The 27,863-nt window shown below is 44.6% G+C and overlaps 1 protein-coding gene across 1 annotated transcript in view; it reads left to right on the forward strand.

The window, feature by feature from the left end:
* PTPRE (protein tyrosine phosphatase receptor type E) overlaps window positions 1-27,863 on the forward strand; it is a gene marked incomplete in the record, with an annotated part of 298,322 nt that overhangs the window by 193,446 nt on the left and 77,013 nt on the right. Inside the window, 2 exon segments of the mRNA XM_077455513.1 lie at window positions 905-1,041; window positions 14,964-15,054. Coding sequence (XP_077311639.1) covers window positions 905-1,041; window positions 14,964-15,054 — 228 coding nt within the window.

Here is a 27,863-nt window from a genome sequence, read left to right on the forward strand (position 1 = left end):
ATGTGTACATATCTATTTAAAATATATATATATATATTTAGATATATATATATATGCGTGTGTGTGTGTGTATATGTATGTGTATATATATATATATATATATAATACATACATACATACAGTATATATCTGTGTGTGTGTCTATATATATATATATATATATATATATATATATATATATATATATATATGTATATATGTGTGTATGTATATATATATATATATATATATATATATATATATATATATATATATATATATATATATATATATATATATATATATGTATGTATAATCACTTTTTTTTTTTTTTTTTTTTACATTTAAACTTCTACCTTGAGCCTTTAAAAATAAAAATGGTTCTCTAGTATTTATAATAAAGTTTATTCCACTTTGACGTCAGATGATCTAATTAGGTAGGACTAATTAGCACTGATTAACTCATCTTTCTTCAATCTATAACCAGCTATATTTTTAAAAATTTTTTGCTTTCCATTATAGTAAAAAAAAATTAAGAGAATTAAAAAAAAAGAAAAAAAAAGAGCTTTGTGGCATTTCTAAAAGAAAAAACATTATTGTGCTTTATACCAAGAGCACACATTTATTGTCATAATAAATGGGGCAATTCACTGAATGAAATGTGTACTTTGTAGTAAAACTTAAAAAAAACTTTTAAAATGCATAGAAATTAAAAATAATCATTGAAAGACAATACCACCAAAAGCAAATATTGTTTGTCCCAACAAAATAATCTGTAAGATTTCACTTTGTTGTTATCAGTAATGACAATGTTATTGGCAGATAATGGCCAAGAGTGGAATTGGGAGACTAGCTATGGTCCATTAAGGATGATAATATGAATAATATTTTTATTGTTGTTTTTTTATTATTTTTTTCTCTACAGAGCAGCAGAGGGTGTTGTTAATCAGCAATTCCCCAACTGTTAGCAAGACGTACTTTCCTATCCCAGTGGATAAGTTGGAGGAAGAAGTCAGGATAAGATCAGCCGACGATGGGAAGCTTTTCCGGGAGGAGTACAATGTAAGTCTGTATTCTTTTGTGGAGCTTTAGAAAACAATTATATATATATATATATATATATATATATATATATATATATTTACTGACCTTTTATTAGGTACACCTTGCTAGTACCAGGTTGGACCCCCTTTTGCCTTCATTCTTGGTGGCATAGATTCAACAAGGTGTTAGAAACATTCCTCAGAGATTTTGGTCCATAGTGACATGATGGCATCACACAACTGCTGCAGATTTGTTGGCTGCACATCCATGATGCGAATTGCCCATTCCACCACATCCCAAAGGTGCTCTAATGGATGAGATCTGGTGACTGTGGAGGCCATTGGAGTACAGTGACCTCATTGTCATGTTCAAGAAACCAGCGGTGAGATGATTTGAGCTTTGTGACATGGTGCATTATCCTGCTGGAAGGAGCCATCAGAAGATGGGGACACTGTAGTCATAAAGGGATGGTCATGGTCTGCAACAATCCTCAGGCCATGGCATTTAAACGGTGCTCAATTGGTTCTAAGGGGCCCAAAGTGTGCCAAGAAAGCATCCCCCACACCATTACACCACCACCATCCTGAAGCATTGATACAAGGCAGGATGGATCCATGCCTTCATGTTGAGAAATGAAGACTCATCAGACCAGGCAATGTTTTTCCAATCTTCTATTGTCCAATTTTGGTGATCCTGAGTAAATTGCAGCCCTCGTTTCCTGTTCCTAGCAGACAGGAGTTGGACCCGGTGTGGTCTTCTCCTGCTGTAGCCCATCTGCTTCAAAGTTCGAAGTGTTTTGTGTTCAGAGATGGCATTCTGCATACCTTGGATGTAACGGGTGGTTATTAGAGTTACTGTTGCTTTTCTATCATCTCAAACCAGTCTGCCCATTCTCCTCTGACGTCAGCAAGGCATTTTCCTCAATACAACTGCCACTCCCTGTATATTTTCTCTTTTTTGGACCATTCTCTGTAAACCCTAGGGATGGTTGTGTGTGAAAATCCCAGTAGATCTGCGGTTTTTGAAATACCCCGACCAGCCCGTCTGGCACCAACAACCATGGCACGTTCAAAGTCACTTAAATCCCCTTTCTTCCCCTTTCTTCCCCATTCTGATGCTCTGTTTGAACTTCAGCAAATCGTCTTCACCACATCTAGATGCCTAAATGTATTGAGTTGCTACCATGGGATTGGCTGATTAGCAATTTGTGTTGCCAAGCAATTGAACAGGTGTACCTAATAAATATATATATGTTTATATGTGTGTATATATATATATATATATATATATATATATAGAGAGAGAGAGAGAGCTATATCTATATATATTAATGGGATCCGGTCTAAATTGGTCCTAGTATATATATGTATGAATGTGAGTTAGGGATCTTAGATTATAGGGACTGATGTGAATGTACATATATATGTAAGGTGTCGCATAAATTGATGGTGTTATATAAGTACCTGTAATAAATATATATTATATATATATTTTTATATTAAAATATTAATAATAATATTGGAATTGGGAGAACTTACAACCACCAAGTGGAAGAAACCATAAGTATGGTATGTGCCATCCTTTGTCTATAGGTAAACTTAAAGAGGAGGTCCAGCCTGCGTGAAAAACATTAAAAGTCAGCAGCTACAAATTAGGGCACTTACCTGTCCAGGGAGCCCGCAATGTCGCCGATCTTCAGATCGACTTCCAGGTGCTGTCGGTGCCGCCATTCCTGGTAAGGGAACCCTGCAGAAAAGCCTTTTGACTTCACAGCTGGTTCCCTACTGTGCATGCACGCTGTGCTTTCTAATTGGCCCAGCGGTGGGGGAAGGTGGAGGGTGACCAAACTTCTGGAGATCAGGCCATGGCCCCATCTCCGAAAGTGGGGAAGGGGACCTGTGAAAAACTGAAGCTAATAAGCGGAAGTTCCATTTTTGGGTGGAACTCCGCTTTAATTAATGACCGATGATGATTTTAGTGTAGCACTGCCCCTTGGGGCCTGCTGAGAATTACCTGCTCATTTGCACGACCATGAACAAGTGAACATTCCAACCCACCTGACACTTTAGGTTCAGACATCCTTGTAGCGCTATATAGCAAAAACCCAACATCTCAGTAGAATTAGTTTCTGTAATACTTTACTTGGACCCAATAAGGTAAAGTTACTTCAAAGAGAGAGGTAATACATCTGCTGAGTCAAGATAACAGCATCAACTCAGCAAACAAATTCCTCCCAAAGCAACAAAACAATGATTCAGCTACAACAATATTATATACATCAACTCAGCAAACAAATTCCTCCTAAAGAAATAAAACAATAATTCAGCTACAACAATATTATATACATATTTATGTGTACTCCCGTTTTGATTAGAGGTCACCTTCTAGTGGATGTCTCGGTTAACTACTTATCCGGCCACACTAGTAAAGATGTGAGCTGGTCAGCCTATGCTATCCTAATGAAAGGAGCGGGTCTACAAAGAGCAGTATAGAGGCCTTCCTATTAGTAATGGCAAAAGAGTTCCACGTTGCAGATCTGATGTTCTTCGCTAGCTAGTTGGAGCTCGTTAACTGTAATCCGTTTGGGTTTGATCAAAACAATAGATTCCTAGTGGTGAATATCTAAAGGCGTGTGAGTACAATGTTCATGCAATGCAGTAAAGTGTTCTTGGGGTAAAGATGTCAGTGCAAAGGGTCTCTGTAATGGTGGCAGTGAATAGGTAGAGGTTGAGCAATTTGCCCTCTCACCAACAACCAGATCGCTCCGAAAAAACAGAGCTAGGCCCCTTAGGTCTCGGGTTGGAAGTAAAACTTTTCGTGGCAGGCCGTGACCTCTCTCCCTGTTGCACAGAGATGTCCATCCTGCCTCAGGCCCAGGAGAAAGAGACCTCCACTTGGGCTTATTTTCTCCTTTTATAGCTACTCCCAGCAATCTTCATGTTACAGCAAAGATCCCTGGGATGTGTAGTCCCAAGGTACATAGGTGCAAAGCAACTCTCTGAAGGAGAACTATAAGTCCCATAATTCACTTTGTTGGGCACACAAATATGAGGTCACTGGTTACACTGATTATTACAAGCGATGTGTAGGAATACTGAAAGGTACAGTGCTTTCTGCTGGTAGTCTATGTCGCTACATCAGTAAATTGTATTTTTATGTACAGACATCAGCGCCAGATAATGAGGCAGATGTATGAGATATAAGGGACTGTGCTTTAAAGTATGTTTAAAGCCAAAACTTTTTTCTTTGTGTTTGGATAGAGTAGAAAAGGGTTAAACTCCTACCAGGCTTGATATTTTTTTTTGCTCTACTTCCCACTGTGGATAGTTTCTTTCACTTCCTGTTTCAGGGGCTGTGAAACGCGTTGGCTGTTTTAGGGGGTCTTCCTGATAATCCGTAAAGTATTTTGGACAATTTTTCCATTTGGTGTGACGCTGTCCTGCTTTGAGCAATAAAAATCTCCCAGGGTTGCTAACCCTTCCCTACTCTAACCAAAGCATAGAAAAAAGGTTTGGCTTTAGATTTAGTTTAACATTTTATATTGAATTTGTCCGGCTCAAGGTAGAACACCCAAGTATTTGGCACCTCATCCCAAATAGTCAAATATGTGAAATGGGAAAGAAAGGGAGGGGTATTGTCGCGGTACTTACAGATAATAAGGGAAACCATTTATTTTAAAAAAAAGTATATATGTTTAATGAGAATCAAGTTCAAAGCAAACAGGGCCAATTCATTCAAGAGTATTCTACATTTCATGATGAAGGTGGTCATATGGAGAATGACTGTTCATCTTAAACAGAAGCTTCATATTCGTATATATTGGCCCGACATGTTTCGCCTAATAGCTTCATCAGGGGATATATGAATCAGTCAGGAAATGCGTAACACTGTATAGAAATACAAACGAACTAAATAAGTACAAAATATTAAAACGTATATGTTTCATTAAATATAAAGGTATACATCAAATAATAGCTTCAGATAGTTTAACATTCTGCTGTTTATAGTTATAAAAAGATGATCACCTCCAGGCATGAGGCTGCTTATCCACACCAACAACTGAAGAAAGCTTGCACTGCGGGAATTTGGTGTCTGCCATTGCTGATTTTTTTTTTCTTCTAAAAATGCAAATTGCCCGGCTGTCATACTCATTTAATGGTTTTAATGCTTTCTGATGAGATCAGGAGCTCTGACTTCACTCTATTTATTCTGTTCTGTGAGTTCTAGGTCAGAAAGTTCTACAGCCAGAGACAGACAAACAACTTTTATTTACAAATGGAAAATTGTAACAAAAAGAACAAGAATGCTGCCATTCCTGATTTGCTTTTAAAATGCTAGTTCCCTGGCTGTAATACTTACTGAGTTACTGACCTGCAACAAGTATGCTGATTGGGGGAACCAGACTGGTTCCTAGTCAGCTCTGAAGCCGCTGAATCAATATGACAGCCAGGCAATTAGCATTTTCAGTAGAACAATGGCAGCCACTAGGGATGCGCCAATACCATTTATTTTTACAACGAGTACCGATTACTTTTTTTCAGTACTCACCGATACCAATTACCTATATCGCAACTGTTTTGTTTATACTTCAGCTGTCAGCAGAGCATTGAATAGTTATTTAAAAGTTATTTACAAATGAGATAATTTATTTATTTTTATTTATTTTTTGCGCTTTTGTTCGTAGGAAACGTGTAAAAATATTATTTAACAAAGCAAACAAACAACATTTTTTGATTATTAATAGTTAATAAAATGATAAAAAAAATAAAAATCAGCAGGAAAATAATAATTGAATGGAGGAGAATAAGGAATTAAGGCTGATTAGAGTAAATTAAGAGTTAATAAGGGGTTAAAAAAACACACTTTTTTTTTCCCCCTTGACAGGTTGCTTTAAACTGACTTCATCTGCAGATCGAAGTTAAAGTGATTGTAAAGGCTCCTTTTTTTTTTTTTTTTTTAAATAACAAACATGTTATACTTACCTCCACTGTGCAGCTCGTTTTGCACAGAGTGGCCGCCCTGAACCTCGTCTTCTGGGGTCCCCCGGTGTCTCTCGGGGGCGCGCTCCCAAGTCCAGCATTTGCATCCATAGACACGGATGCCGGACTTAGCCTCGCCCCCCGGCGCTCACGTCATTGGATTTGATTGACGGCAGAAGCACGGGGCTCAGGTAAGTAAAACGGGGGGCTGGGGGGGCAGTCACTTCCAGAAGTTTTCTCACCTTAATGCATAGGATACATTAAGCTGAAAAACCTTCTGTAGTGCAGAAGCCCCCCAGAGCCCTCCTTTTACTTACCTGAACCCGATCGTTCCATCGGGGACGAGCACAGCAGCTCCAGCCGGTGTCTCCAGTCCTTATTGGATAGATTGATAGCCATTGGCTCCCTCTGCTGTCAATCAAATCCAGTGACATGGGGGGCGGGGTTGAGTCTTGCTGTCTGTGTCAATGGACGCAGCAGCAGCACTCAGGAGTGCCCCCGCAGGGTGTCCCCTTGGAATGCAGTTCTCCGAGGGGGCACTCGATGCGGGGAGGAGCCGCTGGGAAACCCCAGAGGAGGAGGATCAGGGCCACTCTGTGCAAAACCCTAGCATACTAGCTCATTGTGAAATACTTACCTTAGAAAGATGCCCTGCAGTGTCTCCCGCACTCCGCTGCCACGGCCGGCATCTTTCCCGGAGTTACTTCCTGGTTCGCGGTCTCCAGTGCTGTGGTTGGCTCGTGGTTCGGGGGCACACTCTGCTCCCACGGCCGACATCTTGCCCGGAGTTACTTCCTGGTTCTCGGGCTCCGGCGCTGTGATTTGCTGATTGGTTCGCGGGCGCCGCTGGTCATGGCACGGATACTGAAGAAGCGGCACGAGTGGGCCGTTCCTTCAATGCAAATGTGCCAATGACTTCGGTGGCAGCACATATAGTAAATATCTCCTAAACAGTGCAAGCCTTATTATAGACTAACCTGTAGGTACAATTAAAGAGGAAGTCTTTACTTCCTCTTTAAACCACATGACCTTTATCGACTAGGAGCATTGTGGGTGTTTCATGTCATTATAAACTGCAGATAGTCTGCTGATATCAATCGCACAGATCCTGTCTGGCAGAATGGCACAAAGGTAAAAGATGGGCATGACACAACCAGGATACGGAGCCAGCACATGGTTATGTACCCCAGCTGTAAAATCTGCATGCAAGCAAAGTTCAGAACATATTAACACACTGATAAGATTATTTGTATTTGGCTGAACTTATTTACATGTGTAGCACTAACCCACAAAGGAGCTGCTGGTTATTTTTTTGGACTTACCGTTACCTTCCGTTCTCCTTGTGACACGTCTAGGGGATGTCCCGAGGTAGATGGCCCAGTAACTTGAGACTGACAATAGATCCACTTGAATGGATTTTATTTGCAAAAACTCAAACCATTGAACAGGCTTTAACTTGGGATCAGAGGGTTGGAAAGGAAAGTTCAGGTACTCTCAATGTCAAAGTCCATAAACGTTAAAGAACTTGCTTACTTTGACCGCATCCAGAGAATAGCCATTCACAGCTGGATGATCACTCAGGTTGGACAGTCCCTCTCTCACAAGGCCTAGCAGCCAACAAGGTGTTTACTCAGGAACAAATTCTTTATCACCGACGTTGCAGAACATGTAGGGAAACTAAGCTGTAGAACACTTGTAGGATACCTGGATCTTTCAGCCTGCTTGGCGATATCCACAAGACCAGATTCTCTCGGTTACTTCAGCCCTTCCAGGCTCTTGTTAAGAAAACCAACCCGTACGTGGTGTTCTTCTAAAGAGTCCTCCCCTGGAATGCTTGAAGTACACTGGATCTCTCCTGAACCGGAAACGGCACCCAACCACCTCAGAATCCTTCCTTAGTTTCCTTGCCCTGGACTAGCCAGCCCCAAAGCATTAAAGTCCAGTGGATCCGAACCCCAGGCCATAGCCTTCCTGGGGGCTGGTCAGGAGGACCAGGACCATGTAATCAGAACATCATACTGGACCGGAACCCCGAACCACGTGATGTCCGCATCTTAAATACCCTCTCCCAGAGGGCACAGCGAGAGGGCCACTCCCACTGACCTGACCCTGAGAGAGTGTAAATTAAACACCCAACAAGACCATAGTTCCACACCTGCCACCAGAGACAGCACCCCCCTGTGGCCAGACTGAACATCTCACAGCCCAGTCAGACTGACACAGAAGTCAAATTTAGGCAAAAAGACCCAAACCAAACTGTAGTTTGGGTAAAGTTAAATTTTGAAAACACATAGCGCGTGCTCTTCAGGAGCCCGCTGCTACACATGTATGATTGGCCATAAACGGGCAGATATCTCTGTAAGAACGAAGGATGGAGAGATATCTTCCTGACCTCCCCTGACTTGAACAAATGCATGCAGCTCCGGTGTTTAGGTGCAGATGGAAAGCACAGCCTCATTGCTGGAAAAGAGAGAGACTGATAGCTGCACGGGGCTAAACGATGCGCTAAGTATTACTAATATTTAGGGCAGTATGTGCCCAGGGATGACTACATAGAATAAAAGAAGTCTGTGTTCTGAGCATTTGTCCCTGGCAGGGCTTTTTTTCAGCGAGAACGTGGGGGAACTAGGGTTGCCACCTGTCCGGGATTCACCTGGACATTCCGGGCTTTGAATCATGTGTTGGGGTTTCAGTCCACCTGAAACCCGGACACAATATTCAGACAGGAATGTGGCTCAGAACAGGACTTGACAGAAGGGTGAGGGGGCACTATGTGCGCCACATTACTATTCTCTTTTGAAGTGCCCAAAGGTGTCTTAGGTCTCTCACAATCCTATAGTGTATACTGAAGCAAAAAAAAAAAAGTGTACTGTGCACCGCTAAAGTGTTCAGGTTTGGCTAGAAAAAAAAAGTGGCAACCCTAGGGGGAACGTAGTTCCGGCACCTCCAGAACTGAATGGATGTAATGAGAAGAGGTTCTGGGGTGTGCTGGAGGGCCTATTGATGCTGTTTGCTGGGGAATCTATTGTTGCTGGAGAGGATCTATTTTTATAAAGGAAGGGGGTCTATTGTTGCTGGGGAGTTCTTCTCGTGGGGATCTATTGTTGCTGGTGGGCGCAGTCATTGCTGGGAGGGATCTACTGTTGAGGGAGGGGTCTAATGTTGCTGGCTTCTGGACGGTATATTGATGCTGGCTGTTAGGAATCCATTGTTACTGGGGTGGATCTATTGACACTTGGGTGTCCATTGTTCCTAGATCTATTTCACTGCCTTTCTTGTTATCGTTAACAAATTCCATACAGAATACTTAGCACCACAACATGATACTTGGTTCTGTATTCTCTAAAAGGGACGTGCTCGGAGGTGGGTAAGGGGTGGGACCAAGGAGCAGCGATCGGAGGTGGGTAAGGGGTGGGACTAAGGAACAGTGTTCAGGAGGTAGGTAAGGGGTGGGATCAAGGAGCAGTGCTCGGAGGTGGGTAAGGGGTGGGACTAAGGAACAGTGTTCAGGAGGTAGGTAAGGGGTGGGATCAAGGAGCAGTGCTCGGAGGTGGGTAAGGGGTGGGACTAAGGAACAGTGTTCAGGAGGTAGGTAAGGGGTGGGATCAAGGAGCAGTGCTCGGAGGTGGGTAAGGGGTGGGACCAAGAAGCAGTGCTCAGAGGTGGGTAAGGGGTGGGACCAAGGAGCAGTGCTCGGAGGTGGGTAAGGGGTGAGACCAAGAAGCAGTGCTCGGAGGTGGGTAAGGGGTGAGACCAAGAAGCAGTGCTCGGAGGTGGGTAAGGGGTGAGACCAAGAAGCAGTGCTCAGAGGTGGGTAAGGGGCGAGACCAAGGAGCAGTGCTTGGAGATGTGTAGTCAAGGGGTGCCTTGGAAGAGAGGAGTTCCTGCACCTATTCTCTGAGAAAAAAAGCTCTGGTCCCTGGGCATATACTGTTATGCCGTGTACACAAGGTCGGACTTTCCAACGGAAAATGTGTTATCAGACAATGTTGTCAGAAAATCCGATCGTGTGTGGGCACCATCTGACTTTTTCTGTCGGAATTTGAGAGCTGGATCTAAAATTTTCCTACAACAAAATCCGATCGTTTAAATTCCAATCGTGTGTAGACAATTCCGACGGACAAAGTGCCACGCATGCTCAGAATAAATTACCAGACGAAAGCTATTGGCTACTGGCCCCTTTTTAGTCCCATCGTACGTGGTTTACGTGGTTTACATCACCGCGTTCTGAACGATCAGATTTTCCGACAACTTTGTGCGACCGTGTGTATGCAAGACAAGTTTGGGCCAAAACCCGTCGGAAAAAATCCGACGGATTTTTGCCGTTGGAATGTCCGATTGTGTGTACAGGGCATTAGAAGTAGTTGGTGCACCTGTGTCTCCTGCCTATACCTACACACCAGAGCCTCAATCACTGGGACTAAACGCCCAGTGTGTATGGCGTATAAAGATTGGATGATCAGCCCATGAAGGGTCAATTCAGAAAAAACTATCAGTTCCCCAATCCATGCTAACAGCGAAGATGGATGAATCTCCTGCTCCTGGCTTTTGTATTCTGACAGCCAGGATCCACCTTCAGTCATGGTTTCGTTGATGATTTTCCGCCAGGCTCCTTCATTATCAGGTCAAAGGATGATGGACAGAGTGGTGTCAATAGGGCATCCCACGGTTCATCGAGAACCAGACAAAATTTTCTGTATGTATGGCCAACTATATTCTGCATAGATATCTCCTTGTGCTATAACGCAGGAACACATAATCACCCCATAACACGGCACAAAGCACCGATAGTTCCCTTTAACACGGCATGATGTAGATCCCCTGCTGTGTTCGGTGCACAGGTGACCAGTGCTGATTCCGTGGTTGGAAGTACATAAGTGTGGGAGGTAATCTGCACTGACCTAGTGGAGCTTGTGTAATAACTGCTGGATCATGCATTCAACTACTTCCTATGTACAAACACTTATTTACTACACTCACTGCCCACTTTATTAGGTCCACCTTGCTAGTACCGCGTTGGACCCCCTTTTGCCTTCAGAACTGCCTTCATTCTTGGTGGCATAGATTCAACAAGGTGTTGGAAACATTCCCCAGAGATTCTGGTCCATAGTGACATGATAGCATCACACAACTGCTACAGATTTGTAGGCTACACATCCATGTTGCGAATCTCCCGTTCCACCACATCCCAAAGGTGCTCTATTGGATGAGATCTGGTGAGTGTTGAGGACATTGGAGTACAGTGACCTCATTGTCATGTTCAAGAAACCAGCGGTGAGAGGATTTGAGGTTTGTGACATAGTGCATTATCCTGCTGGAAGGAGCCATCAGAAGATGGGTACACTGTAGTCATAAAGGGATGGACATGGTCAGCAGCAATACTTAGGTAGGTCACTACATTTAAACGATGCTCAATTGGTACTAAGGGGCTCAAAGTGTGCCAAGAAAATATCCCACACACCATTACACCACCACCAGCCTGAATCGGTGATACAAGGCAGGATGGATCAATGCTTTCATGTTGTTTACTCCAAATTCTGACTCCACCATCTGAATGTTGCAGCTGAAATCGAGACTCATCAGAACAGGAAACGTTTTTCCAATCTTCTGTTGTCCAATTTTGGTGTGAATTGTAGCCTCAGTTTTCTGTTCTTAGCTGGCAGGACTGGCACCCAGTGTGGTCTGCTTCTGTAGACCATCTGCTTCAAGGTTCAATGTGTTGTGTTCAGAGATGGCATTCTGCATGCCTTGGTTGTACTGTTGCCTTTCTATCATCTGGAACCAGTCTGTCCATTCTCCCCCGACCTCTGACGTGAACAAGGAATTTCATCTACACAACTTCCACTCACTGGATATTTTCTCTTTTTTTCAACCATTCTCTGTAAACCCGAGAGATGGTTGTGTGTGAAAATCCCTGTAGATTAACCGTTTTTGAAATACTCCGACCAGCCCGTCTGGCACCAACAACCATGCCACATTCAAAGTCACTTAAATCCCCTTTCTTCCCCATTCTGATGCTCCGTTTGAACTTCAGCAAGTCGTCTTCACCACATCTAGATGCCTAAATGCATTGAGTTTCTGCCATGTGATTGGCTGATTAGCAGTGGCGTAACTAGTACCTTCAGGGCCCCAATGCAAGAAACCATGAAGGCCCCCCCTGAACCCCAGCCAGGGCCCTTCCCTCTGAGTCCGGCGGTGGAACTCCAGGGTGTGGTCACAGGTATGACCTATGTGAGCCCTGTAGTTCCACCACTGGCATCAGTAGTTTTTTTTTATTATTTTTATTTTTTATTTTTAGGTGCCCCACTCTGGCTGGGGAGAACAGACATCGGACTGAGCAGCAATGCATGGAGCAGGAGAGGGGTACTCTGAGGAGCCGGCCGAGGACACAGGTCGTGCGGGGAATGCCAGTGCGATAGTCGAGCATGGAACTCTGCTAGTCACCCGCCACCTGCCACCTCCAGCCAACCGTGTGCATGGTGCACTGGTACCCCTAGCTGCCTATGCTGCTGCCAACCATATGTAGAGGGGGCTGCATGGGCCCCCTGCAGCACAGGGCCCAGTTGCGGTCGCGACTGCTGCACCCCCCTATAGTTACGCCCCTGCTGATAGCCATTTGTACCAAACAATTGAACAGGCGTACCTAATAAAGTGGCCGGTATAGAGATGTATATGCAGAGTATTCTTTTTGATACCCTGCACTCTTATGATTCATTATATGCAACTGGGGCCAGACAGCCTCTTACTGTTAAGAGGAAACGGTAGCAGCATTCTGGTCAGGCAGAAAGAGGAGGAGGTTTTCGCTGCCTTATATCACTTTGACGTGATCAACCATGTGCGCGGTTATGAAGAATGCCTCCAATTTCCTATGTGGAAGTGAGCTGTTTTCAGGTCAGCATGCCAGCAGGAGTGAGCATCAGCACCTTCCCAACCCACATCTAGTGTATATGGGCCCCTAAGTCCCAGAGGGCCCTAGCAGAGCTTCACAAACTGTACAATTCTTTGCACTTCACTAGGCTGTTAGTTCCATGCTGCCCCATCTGCTTGACAATGATCACATGAAAGGGTTTAAGGAGACCCTATCGCCAACTTGAATATCGCAGGTAATCGCACAGAAAAATCAGGTGTTTAAAGTACTGTTTGCTTTTTCATAACTCATTTTTTATTCATTTGCATTCATTTGTAAATCGTAAAGGAAAAATGAGAAAGATATAATAGAACAAATGTCACTGTAAATATATAAAATTTGCCTATCTTAATAGTGGATGGTGTCAGTAGGGCAGAGGTTGGTGTCAGTGGGGCTGTGGAGGGTGTCAGTGGGGCAATGGAGGGTGTCAGAGCAGTGGAGGGTGTCAGTGGGGCAGTGGAGGGTGTCAGTGGGGCAGTGGAGGGTGTCAGAGCAGTGGAGGGTGTCAGAGCAGTGGAGGGTGTCAGTAGGGAAGTGGATGGTGTCAGTGGGGCAGTGGACGGTGGCAGTGGAGGGTGTCAGTGGGGCAGTGGACGGTGGCAGTGGAGGGTGTCAGTGGGGCAGTGGAGGGTGTCAGTGGGGCAGTGGAGGGTGTCAGTGGGGAAGTGGAGGGTGTCAGTGGGGAAGTGGAGGGTGTCAGTGGGGCAGTGGAGGGTGTCAGTGGGGCAGTGGAGGGTGTCAGTGGGGAAATGGAGGGTGTCAGTGGGGAAGTGGAGGGTGTCAGTGGGGCAGAGGAGGGTGTCAGTGGGGCAGTGGACGGTGTCGTTTTTTTTTTTTGTATACATTCTTGCAACTTTTTTAAATTTTAAAATTTTATTTTGTGGGTCTTTGGCGAAGCGGCTGTGGATTAATATTTTACCACCCCCCCCCCCCCCCCATCCTGGCACGACTGCCTTATATGGCGCTGTCCCTGTCCTCAGTAGAGTCCTCTCCCCCATAGCAGTGTTCTCTGCCCCTTCACATCACCCCCACCCCCCAAAGTAGTGTCCTCTGCCCCTTTTATGACCCCCCGCACCAAACACAAACACACACACACACAAAAAACACACACAAATACACACACACACACACACACACACACACACACACAAAATACACACAAACACAAACACACACACAGAAACACACAGTGGTGTCATAACTTAATGCCCCTACTAACATAGGTGTGCACAGAGTGGAGAGCAGGAGGCTGCACAGCTGTGGACAAAGGTCGGATCGGGAGCTGTTGGAGTTAACCTTCCATAATACCAAGCCAGGGATTGGTTGCTAGAAATGATAAAAATGTCATATGGGTACAGTGTTGCGTGACTGCGCAATTGTCATTCCAAATGTGACAGCGCTGAAAATTGGTCTGGGCAGGAGGGGTTTTTTTTCGGTGCCCGGTAAGCAAGTGGGTAAATTACAATATGGCTTGTACAGCAATTCTATATGCTATCTTATTTTTTTCTATTTGCTTCTTTTATGATGGAAGTGGAGTTACCCTTTAATATTTCCCCATTGATTCCTTTATTCCTCCTATAAAGGAAGAGAAAACCATTGCTATAATGTAACAGATCACACCACAGCTTAGTTGTCAATAAAGATAAGATAGATTTAAAATCACCCCCCCCCCCCCCCCCCCCCGGGAGGGAATGAGTGGGATCACATAGACATAAAGCAGCTCTGGTTTAAGAAGGGCCTTAGAGAAGCGAGGTGACAATCGGTGACAATCGTTAGGCAGGTGGGACATCTCACAGACAATAAGCGTTAGATGCCACGTAACCCGCAACCAGCCGTCAGCGCGGTGGTCCTGCCGCTGGAGTCGGAATTATAATCAGGTGCGGGTAGCATTACCAGCAGCTGCTCCTTGTTAAGCTGTCTGCATTGCGCTCCATGACTCCCATTAACAAGTGCTGTGACTGTGATAGAGCGCACCCTGTATAATCTAATTTCATGCTTTCCTGCACTCTCCTCCTTGTATAGATAGCAAGACTCATTTGTTTTATTTCGTACAGTCGTTGCAGATGGGAAATCCTCAAGGATCTTTCGAAGTGGCGAACAGAGATGAGAACAAAGAGAAGAACAGATACCCCAACATTCTGCCATGTAAGACTTCTTTTTTTTTTTCATTTGGGGGGTATTCACTAAAGCAGAGCATAGTAATTCATAGCTACCAGTTGGTGAACGCCTTCCAATGTTGTAAGTATTCTAAAACAATGACATCTGAAACCTGCAATATACCTGCAAAATATCGAAAAATTGAAAACGGACTTTAAAGGTTGCAACAAAAATCCCAATAGGAAAGAAAATGGTCTTGCAGTATAATAAAATATCACAATGTATTAAAACATATGATAAAAAGGAGTACATAGACATGTCTTATTGCCACACTGTCCCATATGTATAGATGGCCCATATAATGGTATCACTGTAGTCCAAGAAGATCCCTTCTGACTGGAGGCCAAATTACCGGATAGCTGCACGTTTCGCCAGTAGCTTCTTCAGGGGGGCCCTATTGGTACTAGGGAGTACATTTAGTATAGAGAAAATACATGGGTGTGATATTAATTATAATCACAATTATTACATGCTATCAGAAACCATTATCCAAACAATGTAATCAATTAATTTTAGAGATTTGTATCCAATTTAGAAACAAGCCATATACATGTTACTTTGAAAAGGAAAAAGAAAAATGTACATATAGAGTTTATAGAAAAGGAGAGATAATTGGGACTTTGAGAGAGGCCCACCATATCCAATAATAAGGACAGAATGGGTATATAAGTATAAATACAAACACATGATTAATTGTTACAATCTAGAAATCATACCAGATTCCCAAGAGAAACATTGTATCGAAAGAAATAGGTAGTCACATGACTTGCACCAAGTTATGCTGCTCATAACATGCAATACAATTAATGGGTAGATATGATAAACATACATGATGAATTGAATCCATAAAAAAATTTAAATAATGAAACCAGGTGTATCTCGGCATCTAGTAGCACTCAATGCGTTTCATGGCGTTTCAGCCATTCATCAGAAGTGTAATAATAAAGTATACTATGATTTCCACATTAAACCTCCCTGAATTCCTAAACTTAACACTAACTATATTTTGAATATTAATTCTCCCTTTAACCCTAACACCAGTTCTATGCTTCTTGTAAGCCAAAACCTAACCTTAATGCCCCATACACACGGTTGGACATTCCGATCACAAAATCTGTTGGATTTTTTCCGACGGATTTTGGCCGAAACTTGTGTTGCATACACACACAATTGCACAAAGTTGTCGGAAAATCCGATTGTTCTGAACGAGGTGATGTCAAACACGTACGTCGGGACTATTAACGGGCCGGTAGCCAATAGCTTTCGTCTCTTCGTTTATTCTGAGCATGCGTGGCACTTTGTCTGTCGGAATTGTCTACACGCGATTGGAATTTATGCGATCGGATTTTGTTGTAGATCCTGCTATCAAACTTTGTGCGTCAGAAAATCCGACGGAAAAAAGTCAGATGTAGCCCACACACGGTCGGATTTTCTGACAACATGATCCGATCGCACATTTTCCATTGGAAAATCCGACTGTGTGTATGGGGCATTCCCCTCTCCATAGTCCTGACACTAACTTTTCTTGTAACCCTAACACTAACTCTGTCTGTAACCCCAATCCTGACAATCACCCTTTCTGTAACCCAAACTCTCCCTCTAACACTGACCCTCTCTGCCACCCCAACCCTATAACCCCCTTTAACCCTAACTCTAACTCGCTCTGTAACCCTAACACTAAAGCCCCATACACACGATCAGATTTTCTGATGGGAATTGTGTGTTGACAGACTGTTAGCCTAAAATCCAACTGTTTGTGCGCTCCATCGGACAGTTGCTGTCGGATTTTCCGCAGAATCCTATTGGATGGAAGACTTATACATTTTCGGCTGACAACGGTCTGTTGTCAAATTTTCCGATCGTGTGTACACAAGTCCGTCAGACAACAGTCCAAAGTACAAACACGCATGCTCGAAATCAATGCTCACCAAACAGGATGTTAGCAGAAGGTGCCCAAAGGGTGGCGCTAAAGAGCTGAAAAGCCACGTAGTACGTCACTACGTTCGTGTTTGTTGGCTGACAATTGTGTACCGTTTGTATGCAAGACAAGTTCATCGCCGTCGGCCTTCTGACAAAAGTCTGACGTTTTGTCTACGGAAAATCCGATCGGGTGTACAAGGCTTTACTCTCCTTGTAACCCTAACACTATACATCTCATTCTTTAAAGCGGAGGTCCACCCTAAAATGGACCTTCCGCTCATCGGAATCCTCCCCCCCCTCCGGCGCCACAATTGGCACCTTTCAGGGGGGAGGGGGGTGCAGTTACCTGGATAATCCAGGTAACTGCACCCACTTCCGGGATAACTCTCTGCGGAAAGGGGCGTAGATTACGCCCCTTTCCGCAAGTGCCCGCCCCCTTCCGCAAGTGCCCTGCTGCCTGCTGGGAAACACACAGATCCCAGAGGCAGCGGGGACCGTCCTTATTGCTCAGCGCAACTCGCGCATGCGCAGTAGGGAACCGGGAAATGAAGCCGAAAGGCTCCATTTCCTGATTCCCATACCCAAGATGGCGGCGGCAGCACCCGAGTGACGATCTACAGATCGGCTTCGGGTGCCGACATCGCGGGAGCGCTGGACAGGTAAGTGTCACTATTTTAAAAGTCAGCAGCTGCAGTATTTGTAGCTGCTGGCTTTTAAAAAAAAAAAAAACGCGGAGTCCCGGTGGACTCCCGCTTTAAGTTTTTCTGGATATTTTTGTTGTTATTCTGTCTCTTACTGTTAAAATAAACGGACCATTAAAATTATAGACTGATCATTTCTTGGTCGGTGGGCAAACGTACAAAATCAGCAGGGAGTCAAATACTTTTTTCCCTCACTGTATATAGCTATTTATAATACACTATATATTGCCCGGCTCCTTGGAGTTGTGAGTGTCCTAAAATATCTAGAATGGGATTTTTTAGATAGAAATGTAAATTCTGTAGCTGTAAAACATGTTGCTGTTGTTTCTGGCTGACATGGTGAATACACGGCACGTGTCACACGCATGTTCCGCACATGTCAAAGTGAAAGTGATATCTGACACTCCGGAGCCCTTTGCCACCATTGTATATGTGAGATTAACAGGTGACATTCCAGGAACGAGGTGTGTAGAGCCGAAGGCAAAGAAAACTCGCAGTGCTTGTCTGATTTTGTTCATTTCATCTGAAAGCACGCCTGTCACAGGGGAAGGATTGACAAAGCCATTGCTGACCACTTTGGACAAATGCGTGCTTATCTAGACATCTACAGTCTCCCCAAACTTGCGGGATACTCCCACTTCTGACGGCGGGCTCACGGACACCCGCAAGTGTGGCACGATCTCCCGGCTGAGCCTGCACTGCCACTCAGCCTGGAATAATCGCAAATAGCCAGCGTCTTCCGCTGTACCATGCAGCTGCAGTCTTAAGACCCCTTTTATACTGTGCTGCCACCGGCATCAGCGGTAAAGTGGCGCTATTTTTAGTGCCGCTTTACTGTCGTTTTAGCGGCGCTATTCACTCCTTCACCACTCCAAAGAAGCTGCTGGCAGGTCTTTTTCAAAGTAGATGAATGCAATCATTCAAAAAAGTAATCCTTTATAAAAAAAAAAAATGTATTGACATACAAAAGTTTCCATGAAAGTTAAAAATATCATCTCTGAAAGGGGCATACCCCCAAAATGCAAATATTACAATTACAAAAATGTACATAGCATTACATAGCTAACATGTCTAATATAGAACAAAACCTGATGCGTTTTGACCCACTTTGTCAGGGTCTTCTTCAGAGGATAAGTTTGCTGCAAAGAGACTACATTTAGTATATCAGATTTAAACACAATACATGACTGGTTATATATATATATATATATGCGACAATAGCCATCTCACATAGTTACCTATATGCATACGGTGGAGGGCCTCCCATGCCTCATGGGACTTGTAGTCGCAACAGCTGGCGAGCCACAGGTTGAGCACCCATGCATTACTGCATATACAGTCTGATTTTACTGTTGTGGGTTTAGTAACAGGGGCGGACTGACCATTCGGGCACTGCCTGAGGGTCCCATGCCACTAAGGGGCCCCATCAGGGTTGCCAGCCTCAATAAAACCAGGGAAAGTATGTAAAAATCTGTGTTTTTTTTTTTTTAATCCTAAAATTATAGCTGCCCCGCCTCTCCAGTACCTTTTCAGTGTGTGCATGTGTGTATTCTGTGTGTGTATATTGTGTGTTTGTGTGTGTATACTGTATGTGTGTGTATACTGGGGGGCCCCATAATCTCCTATTGCCGGGGGGCCCCATAATCTCCTATTGCCCGGGGGCCTCATAATCTCCTATTGCCCGGGGGCCTCATAATCTCCTATTGCCCGGGGGCCTCATAATCTCCTATTGCCCGGGGGCCTCATAATCTCCTATTGCCCGGGGGCCTCATAATCTCCTATTGCCCGGGGGGCCCCATAATCTCCTATTACCTGGGGGGCCCCATAATCTCCTATTACCTGGGGGGCCCCATAATCTCCTATTACCTGGGGGGCCCCATAATCTCCTATTACCTGGGGGGCCCCATAATCTCCTATTACCTGGGGGGCCCCATAATCTCCTATTACCTGGGGGGCCCCATAATCTCCTATTACCCGGGGGGCCCCATAATCTTCTCCTATTGCCCGGGGGCCCCATAATCTTCTCCTATTGCCCGGGGGCCCCATGATCTCCTATTGCCCAAGGGCCCCATGATCTCCTATTGCCCGGGGGCCCCATGAGTTGTCAGTCCGCCCCTGTTTAGTAACACTTTAAATTTCAAAATGGCTTTTTTTTTTTGAGAGAGCCGATAGATGTAGGGTTTATGACTGCATGCCATACAGACCCCCGATTTTATAGCATACACACAGTCGGACATTCCGATGACAAAATCCGTAGTTTTTTTTCCCCGACAGATTTTGACCCAAACTTGTCTTGCCTACACATGGTCACACAAAGTTGTCGAAACATCCGATCGTTCAGAACTCGGTGACGTAGAACACGTACGATGGGACTATAAACGGGCCAGTAGCCAATAGCCTTTGCCTTGTAATTTTTTCTGAGCATGCGTGGCACTTTGTCCGTTGGAATTGTCTACATACGATCGGAATTTAAACGATCGGATTGTGTTGTCGGAAAATTTTAGATCCAGCTCTCAAACTTTGTGTGTCGGAAATTCCGACGGAAAAAGTCAGATGGAGCCCACACACGATCGGAATTTCCGACAACAAGAACTGATCGAACGTTTTCCATCGGAAAGTTTAACCGTACGTAAAGGGCATTATTCTTCTTCTAGAGTAATGAGCTGAATATCGGTGCTCAGGCTTGTTGTGTCCCATGAACATTAAAATAGCAAGAAATGCCGGCAACAGGGTTGCTTCTTCCTACAAATTTTTATTGGGCACTAACAGCAGTGCTACATCTAAAGGACTAACGTGTTTCGGCTGAAGCCTTCCTTCAGCCAAAACACGTTCGCATTTTAGATGTAGCACTGCTGTTAGTGCCCAATAAAGATTTGTAAGAAGAATGTCAAGTCCCGGGTGCGAGGCCAGATTGCCGAGAGAACGAGAGGCCGCCCCTTGTGGCTAAGTGCAAGGTACCCTTGGAAGTGAGACAGGGAGTAAGGTGCCCAAAGGAGCACGGATTGCCTAGTGCTGCTGCTGGTTAGCAGAGGGCAGCTGGGGTGTGCTGGGTAAGCTGATTGGGAAACCGTGCAAGGAGAGATCCCAGTTTATGGACCAGCAGAGTAACCAGGAACAGAGTCAATAGCCAGACCAGGGGTCATATACAGCAAGATCAGTCCAAGGTGAGGTACAGCAGGATAAACCAGGAACAGAGTTGGTAGCCAGGCCAGGGGTCATACACTGTGCAGTCAGACAAGGTACAGATGTAGAGACTGGAGGATATTCAAAGTCCTAGCCGGGGGTTGATAGGCGGAGAGCAGGAGAGGTCAAGCAAGCCAGGTAGATAACAGGAATCAGATGTAGATATCAGGTACAGGAGACACAGGAAGCTGACGATAATCCAGCAACCTGCATATATATCTGCAGCAGAGGGCGCCAACAATTGTCACGGTGCGTGCTCACCCGCCATTGCGCATCTGTGTGCACGCATTTGCGTGGGTATTCACCCGGCGCAACCATGACGGGTACTGGCAGGATTGTGCGTCCTACGGCCATTTCCCTGACAAAGAAGCAGTTATGTTGCCGGAATTTCTTGCTATTCTTCTTCAAATACTGTTTGGACACTTTTTATTATTTAAACACAAGGAATGGCCTGAAGATCCTGAAGGGGTAGGCACAGTCAAAACCATAGCTAATCGAATGCCCCCATACACACGATCTGCCAACAAAACCGTGGATTTTTGTTCAAAGATTGTTGGCTCAAACTTGGCTTGCATACACACAAATGTTGGCCAACAATTCCGAACGTGAGAACGCAGTGACCTACAAGACATGCGACGAGCCAAGAAAAAGGAATTCAATAGCCAGTGCGGCTCCTTCTGCTTGATTCCGAGCATGTGTGAACTTTTGTGCGACGGACTTGTGTACACACGATGGGAATTTCCGACAACAAGGTTTTGTTGGTGGAAAATTTGAGAACCTGCTAAGAAACATTTGTTGGCGGAAAGTCCAACAGCAACTGTTCGATGGAGCGTACATACGGTCGGACTTTCCGACAACAATCTCACAACCAACATTTTCCGTTGGAAAATCCGACCGTGTGTACGCGGCATAAGAAACAAACGAATCCAGATGAATTATGACTGTGGTCAAGGTATTTTAATCAAATACTATTTAATTACCCGGCTGGTTCTGTCGATTTAAAGACCTCACTTGTTTGTCTCACCAGACCTACTCATTATCTATGGACATCTGTGGAGTTTACTAGCTAGGTATACCCTAACGAGGGTTAATACACCATCTAGCTGATCGCTGCTGGCTGATAGGGATGTGGTTTGTGTAGGTGTTATTTCTAAATAGGGAGAGATAATTATCATGTAGAAAGTCATCGGTATGCTATAAAAGATTTTCGTTTAACGCTCTTGTAATTATAAAATATGGAGGAGCATTGCACGCTGCTCCGCTTATTAGTAAAGCCAGCAAGGTGATGGGGAGGTTCCAGAATAGCCTCCAGCTTGTCTCTGTACACCAGGAGCCGTCTTCTACAGAACATGATCTCTAATGCTTCCATTTCTTCAGGAGGTCATTGCTTATGCTTTTCTTGTGAAAATAATAATTAAGTAATTATTCATGCAACACCAGTATACCGTAACTGTTGCATCTAATTGCAGCTTAACTTGCCAACATAGTAATTATAAAAATAAAAAATAAATGTTTTTTGGCTTCTTTCTGGCTTTGATGGATTGTAAATATGGGCCCCTGCTGTTTTCTAAAATATGGCATCCCCGCACTCCTATAATTGTTCACTGAGCTCTGTCATGTAATGATGCTGGTGATGTGGAATTTCATGACTGTGCTCTGTTGTCTACCTCACTGCAAGAGTCCATTAACATGTGTGGACATGCATTCTGACTTGCATGGTAATGCACCTTATAGCGTTCCCTTTTAAAAACACTAAACTTCATTGCATAGGTGTGAACCAGTCGAGATGAGTTACCGCGCAGTAAAAAAAAATATTATAATGACGGATCTTCTTAAAGTAGACATGAACTCAGATATTGACTTTTGGTCTGTTACTGCAAGCTGCTGACCCCCCCCCCCCCCCCCCTTACAAAAAACAGCCGAGGAGCATATGCAGGGCTGGTACAATGATTTTTGACACCCTAGGCCTGTCATGGTGAACATTGGCACCCTAGATGTTTTGGAACTACATTTCCCATGATGCTAATGCACTCTGCAGTGTAGTTGAGCATCATGAGAAATGTAGTTCCAAAAGATCTGGGGTGACAATGTTCACCATCACTGCCCTAGGCGAAACCTCATTCTGCCATCTCCCCCCCCCCTTGACTCCACCCCCTTTGCCCTGCCCATGTATACCTCTTCAGTGCCCATCAAATGCAGCCTACCAGTGCCCAACAATGCAGCCTACCAACGCCCATCAATGCAGCCTAGGAGCGGCCATCAATGCAGCCTAATGTTTTAATGCCCATCAATGAATGTTTGCTTGCCTCCATTCATTCAGACACAGACACAGTCCTCCACCGCCGCCGCTGCGCCTCTGACACTATATGTGAATGGAGCAGCGGCTGCCTACTGATGCTGAGACTTAGTTGCTTGTTGCAGATGGAAGAGAGTAGGAACGCCAGTGGCCGGGCGTCCTAGGCAGCTGTTTAGTTTTCCTAGCGGTAGCACCGGCCCCGAGCATATGAATGACCACGTTAAGCATTATCTATTGAAAAGCAGCCCCATACCATAACCAAAATGCAATATTATAGAACTGCGAGGAAAGTAGATTTCTGGGATATACTTAACTACAGTAAAACTTTGGATTGTGGTCATAATTCATTCCGGAAACATGCTTGTAATTCAAGGCACTTGTATATCAAAGCAAATTTCTTGTATATCAAAGCAAATTATAGCAAAGCAAATGTTGTACCTTCATTAAATGTAACCATATTGTGTATATACACTTAGAACCACTTCTCTTCTCTTTTATACTCAGTTGTGACGTGACACTACTCTTATATCAACACATTGCTTGTATATCAAGTCAAAAATTTATAAAACAAAATTTGCTTGTCTTGCAAAACGCTCTCAAACCAAATGACTCGCAATCCAAGGTCTTCTCCTCCCTTCTAACACCTGTTCTGACTAACCTGTGTAAGAAAGATTTATGTACTTGCCTATTTTCAGGGCCCATCGGTCTGGTCACATGATCTCCTATGTGTCAGGCAGCAGTGGCAGCAAGGAGAGGAGAGAGGACTCTGACAATGCCTGGGAGCAATAATGTCACCCATGGTTCGGCCATACACATTTGAATCTCGGCTGAGATTTGAACCTCGTATGGGCAGGCTAAATGTACTAAGTCGATCACTCAATCAACTTGGGTACAACCAGCATGCCCAGTTTTACCTGTGATTATTGCTAGCGGTTGCTATAGCCGTTAGCAATAATCCTTGTCCTCTCCCAGCAGGGATGGCTCCCCTGCCACCCTGCCAGGAGAAGACGATGGCCTGGCAGGAGGGATTCCTGCATCAACACTGTCTGTGTTGATGGGGAAATTAAACTAATTTCGAAATTTGCTCACTGTATGGCTGGCCTTAAGCTTATGAACTCCTCTGGTGCAGCAGCTGCTAGGTGACACAGAGGAATGTATTCTTCTTTTTCTTCTTATAGTTGTTACAATACAGGATTTATATAGCACCAACAGTTTGTGCAACACTTTACAATACAAAGGCAGACAGTACAATTACAATACAGTTCAATATACAGTAATACCTCGGCTTGTAAGGAACGCGGTTTGCGAGCATTTTGCAGTACGAGCTAAAAAATTTTTTTTAAATCTTGACTCGGTTTGCGAGCATTGTCTCGCAAGACGAGCAGGATTCAAGCCAATGGGCTGTGCAGTACCGCATTTGGCCAGAGATGCGGGGTGCCGGTGACACTGGGAGCTGCTCGAATGCCCTTGGAAACACTGAGTTCGTGAATGTCTCCGAGCCTCTCCGTCCGTCTCCGAATGTTTCCGAGTGTCTCTGGCGCCCCCCACCTCTGGCCACATGCAGTGCTGCATACAATAGCAGTGGCTGTGGAATGAATTATCTGAGTTTCCATTATTTCCTATGGGGAAACTTGCTTTGATATATGAGTGCTTTGGATTACAAGTATTCTTCTGGAATGAATTATGCTCATAATTCAAGGTACCACTGTAGAAGGAATAGGAGGGCCCTGTTCACAGAGCTTACAATCTAAACGGAGCCACTTTTTCTTCAAGCCAAACCCAAACACTTTAGCGGCGCACAGTAATATTTTTAATTTTAGTTTACAGTATAGGATAATAACAGACCTGTTCTTTTTCTTACACAGGTTAGTCAGAGTAGGTGATAAGAGGTGTGAGGGAGCATTTTTAAGATTTTTTAACTCAGAGTTCTACTATGATTACTAGGCCCCTACATATGTGCATTGTGCTGGCTTTCTTTTAAGGCAGCCAATTGATTCTGAATGAGCTGCCAATGCACGTGTACAATTTTTTTTAAATACAATGCATCACTACACAGAGACACTTACAGTGTGTGTTGGAGTGTGTTTATAAAGTGCATTGATGTGCCATTCAGATTGATAGCAAAAATGTGCTTTATGGGGGAAACCCAAGACAACCCAACTTCAACTTAGTTCCATCCAAGACAACCCAACTTCAACATAGTTCCATCCAAGACAACCCAACTTCAACATAGTTCCATCCAAGACAACCCAACTTCAACATAGTTCCATCCAAGACAACCCAACTTCGACATAGTTCCATCCAAGACAACCCAACTTCGACATAGTTCAGTCTGGATGTCGCATCACTTCCTCAAACTCAATCTATCCAAAACAGAAATTATAATTTTTCCTCCCCCATATGCCCCTTCCCCTGATCTCACTGTCACAATCGATGGCACAACCATAAGCCCATCCCCTCACGCCAAGGTTCTAGGTGTAGTCCTGGACTCTGAACTCTCCTTTAAGCAACACATCCAATCACTGTCCAAATCCTGCCGCCTCAACCTCCGCAACATCTCCAAAATACGCCCCTTTCTAACCAATGACACAACAAAGCTCTTAATTCACTCGCTGATCATCTCCCGCCTCGACTACTGCAACTCCCTTCTCATTGGCTTACCTCTACATAGTCTATCACCTCTTCAATCCATCATGAATGCCAGACTCATCCACCTTACCAATCGCTCTGTGTCTGCTACTCCTCTCTGTCAATCCCTCCACTGGCTTCCGCTCAGCCAAAGAATTAAATTCAAAATGCTAACTACATACAAAGCCATCCACAACTCTGCCCCCAGCTACATCACTAGCTTAGTCTCTAAATACCAACTTACTCGTTCTCTTCGTTCCTCTCAAGACCTCCTGCTCTCTAGCTCCCTCATCACCTCCTCCCATACTCTCCTCCAGGACTTTTCTAAAGCCTCTCCAATCCTATGGAATGCCCTACCCCAATCTGTCTGCCTATCTCCTACTTTGTTAGCTTTTAGACGATCCCGGAAAACACTTCTCTTCAGAGAAGCCTACCCCACACACACCTAACTGTATTTTCATTTTCTCCATCAGCTCATCCCCCCCACAATTATTACCTTTTGTTTCAACTTGACCCTCCCTTCTAGATTGTAAGCTCTAACGAGCAGGGCCCTCTGATTCCTCCTGTATTTATTTGTATTGTAAGTGTACTGTCTGCCCTCATATTGTAAAGCGCTGCTCAAACTGTTGGCGCTATCTAAATCCTGAATAATAATAATAATAATAATCCAAGACAACCCAGCTTCGACATAGTTCCATCCAAGACAACCCAACTTCGACATAGTTCCATCCAAGACAACCCAACTTCGACATAGTTCCACCCAAGACAACCCAACTTCGACATAGTTCCACCCAAGACAACCTAACTTCGACATAGTTCCACCCAAGACAACCCAACTTCGACATAGTTCCACCCAAGACAACCCAACTTCGACATAGTTCCACCCAAGACAACCCAACTTCGACATAGTTCCACCCAAGACAACCCAACCTCGACATAGTTCCACCCAAGACAACCCAACCTCGACATAGTTCCACCCAAGACAACCCAACCTCGACATAGTTCCACCCAAGACAACCCAACCTCGACATAGTTCCACCCAAGACAACCCAACCTCGACATAGTTCCACCCAAGACAACCCAACCTCGACATAGTTCCACCCAAGACAACCCAACCTCGACATAGTTCCACCCAAGACAACCCAACCTCGACATAGTTCCACCCAAGACAACCCAACCTCGACATAGTTCCACCCAAGACAACCCAACCTCGACATAGTTCCACCCAAGACAACCCAACCTCGACATAGTTCCACCCAAGACAACCCAACCTCGACATAGTTCCACCCAAGACAACCCAACCTCGACATAGTTCCACCCAAGACAACCCAACCTCGACATAGTTCCACCCAAGACAACCCAACCTCGACATAGTTCCACCCAAGACAACCCAACCTCGACATAGTTCCACCCAAGACAACCCAACCTCGACATAGTTCCACCCAAGACAACCCAACCTCGACATAGTTCCACCCAAGACAACCCAACCTTGACATAGTTCCACCCAAGACAACCCAACCTCGACATAGTTCCACCCAAGACAACCCAACCTCGACATAGTTCCACCCAAGACAACCCAACCTCGACATAGTTCCACCCAAGACAACCCAACCTCGACATAGTTCCACCCAAGACAACCCAACCTCGACATAGTTCCACCCAAGACAACCCAACCTCGACATAGTTCCACCCAAGACAACCCAACCTCGACATAGTTCCACCCAAGACAACCCAACCTCGACATGGTTCCACCCAAGACAACCCAACCTCGACATGGTTCCACCCAAGACAACCCAACCTCGACATGGTTCCACCCAAGACAACCCAACCTCGACATAGTTCCACCCAAGACAACCCAACTTCGACATAGTTCCACCCAAGACAACCCAACTTCGACATAGTTCCACCCAAGACAACCCAACTTCGACATAGTTCCACCCAAGACAACCCAACTTCGACATAGTTCCACCCAAGACAACCCAACTTCGACATAGTTCCACCCAAGACAACCCAACTTCGACATAGTTCCACCCAAGACAACCCAACTTCGACATAGTTCCACCCAAGAC

Source organism: Lithobates pipiens, unplaced genomic scaffold (genome assembly GCF_037356315.1).
Source record: "Lithobates pipiens isolate NorthernLeopardFrog02 unplaced genomic scaffold, aLitPip1_a1.2 Scaffold_25, whole genome shotgun sequence".
NCBI lineage: Eukaryota > Metazoa > Chordata > Amphibia > Anura > Ranidae > Lithobates > Lithobates pipiens.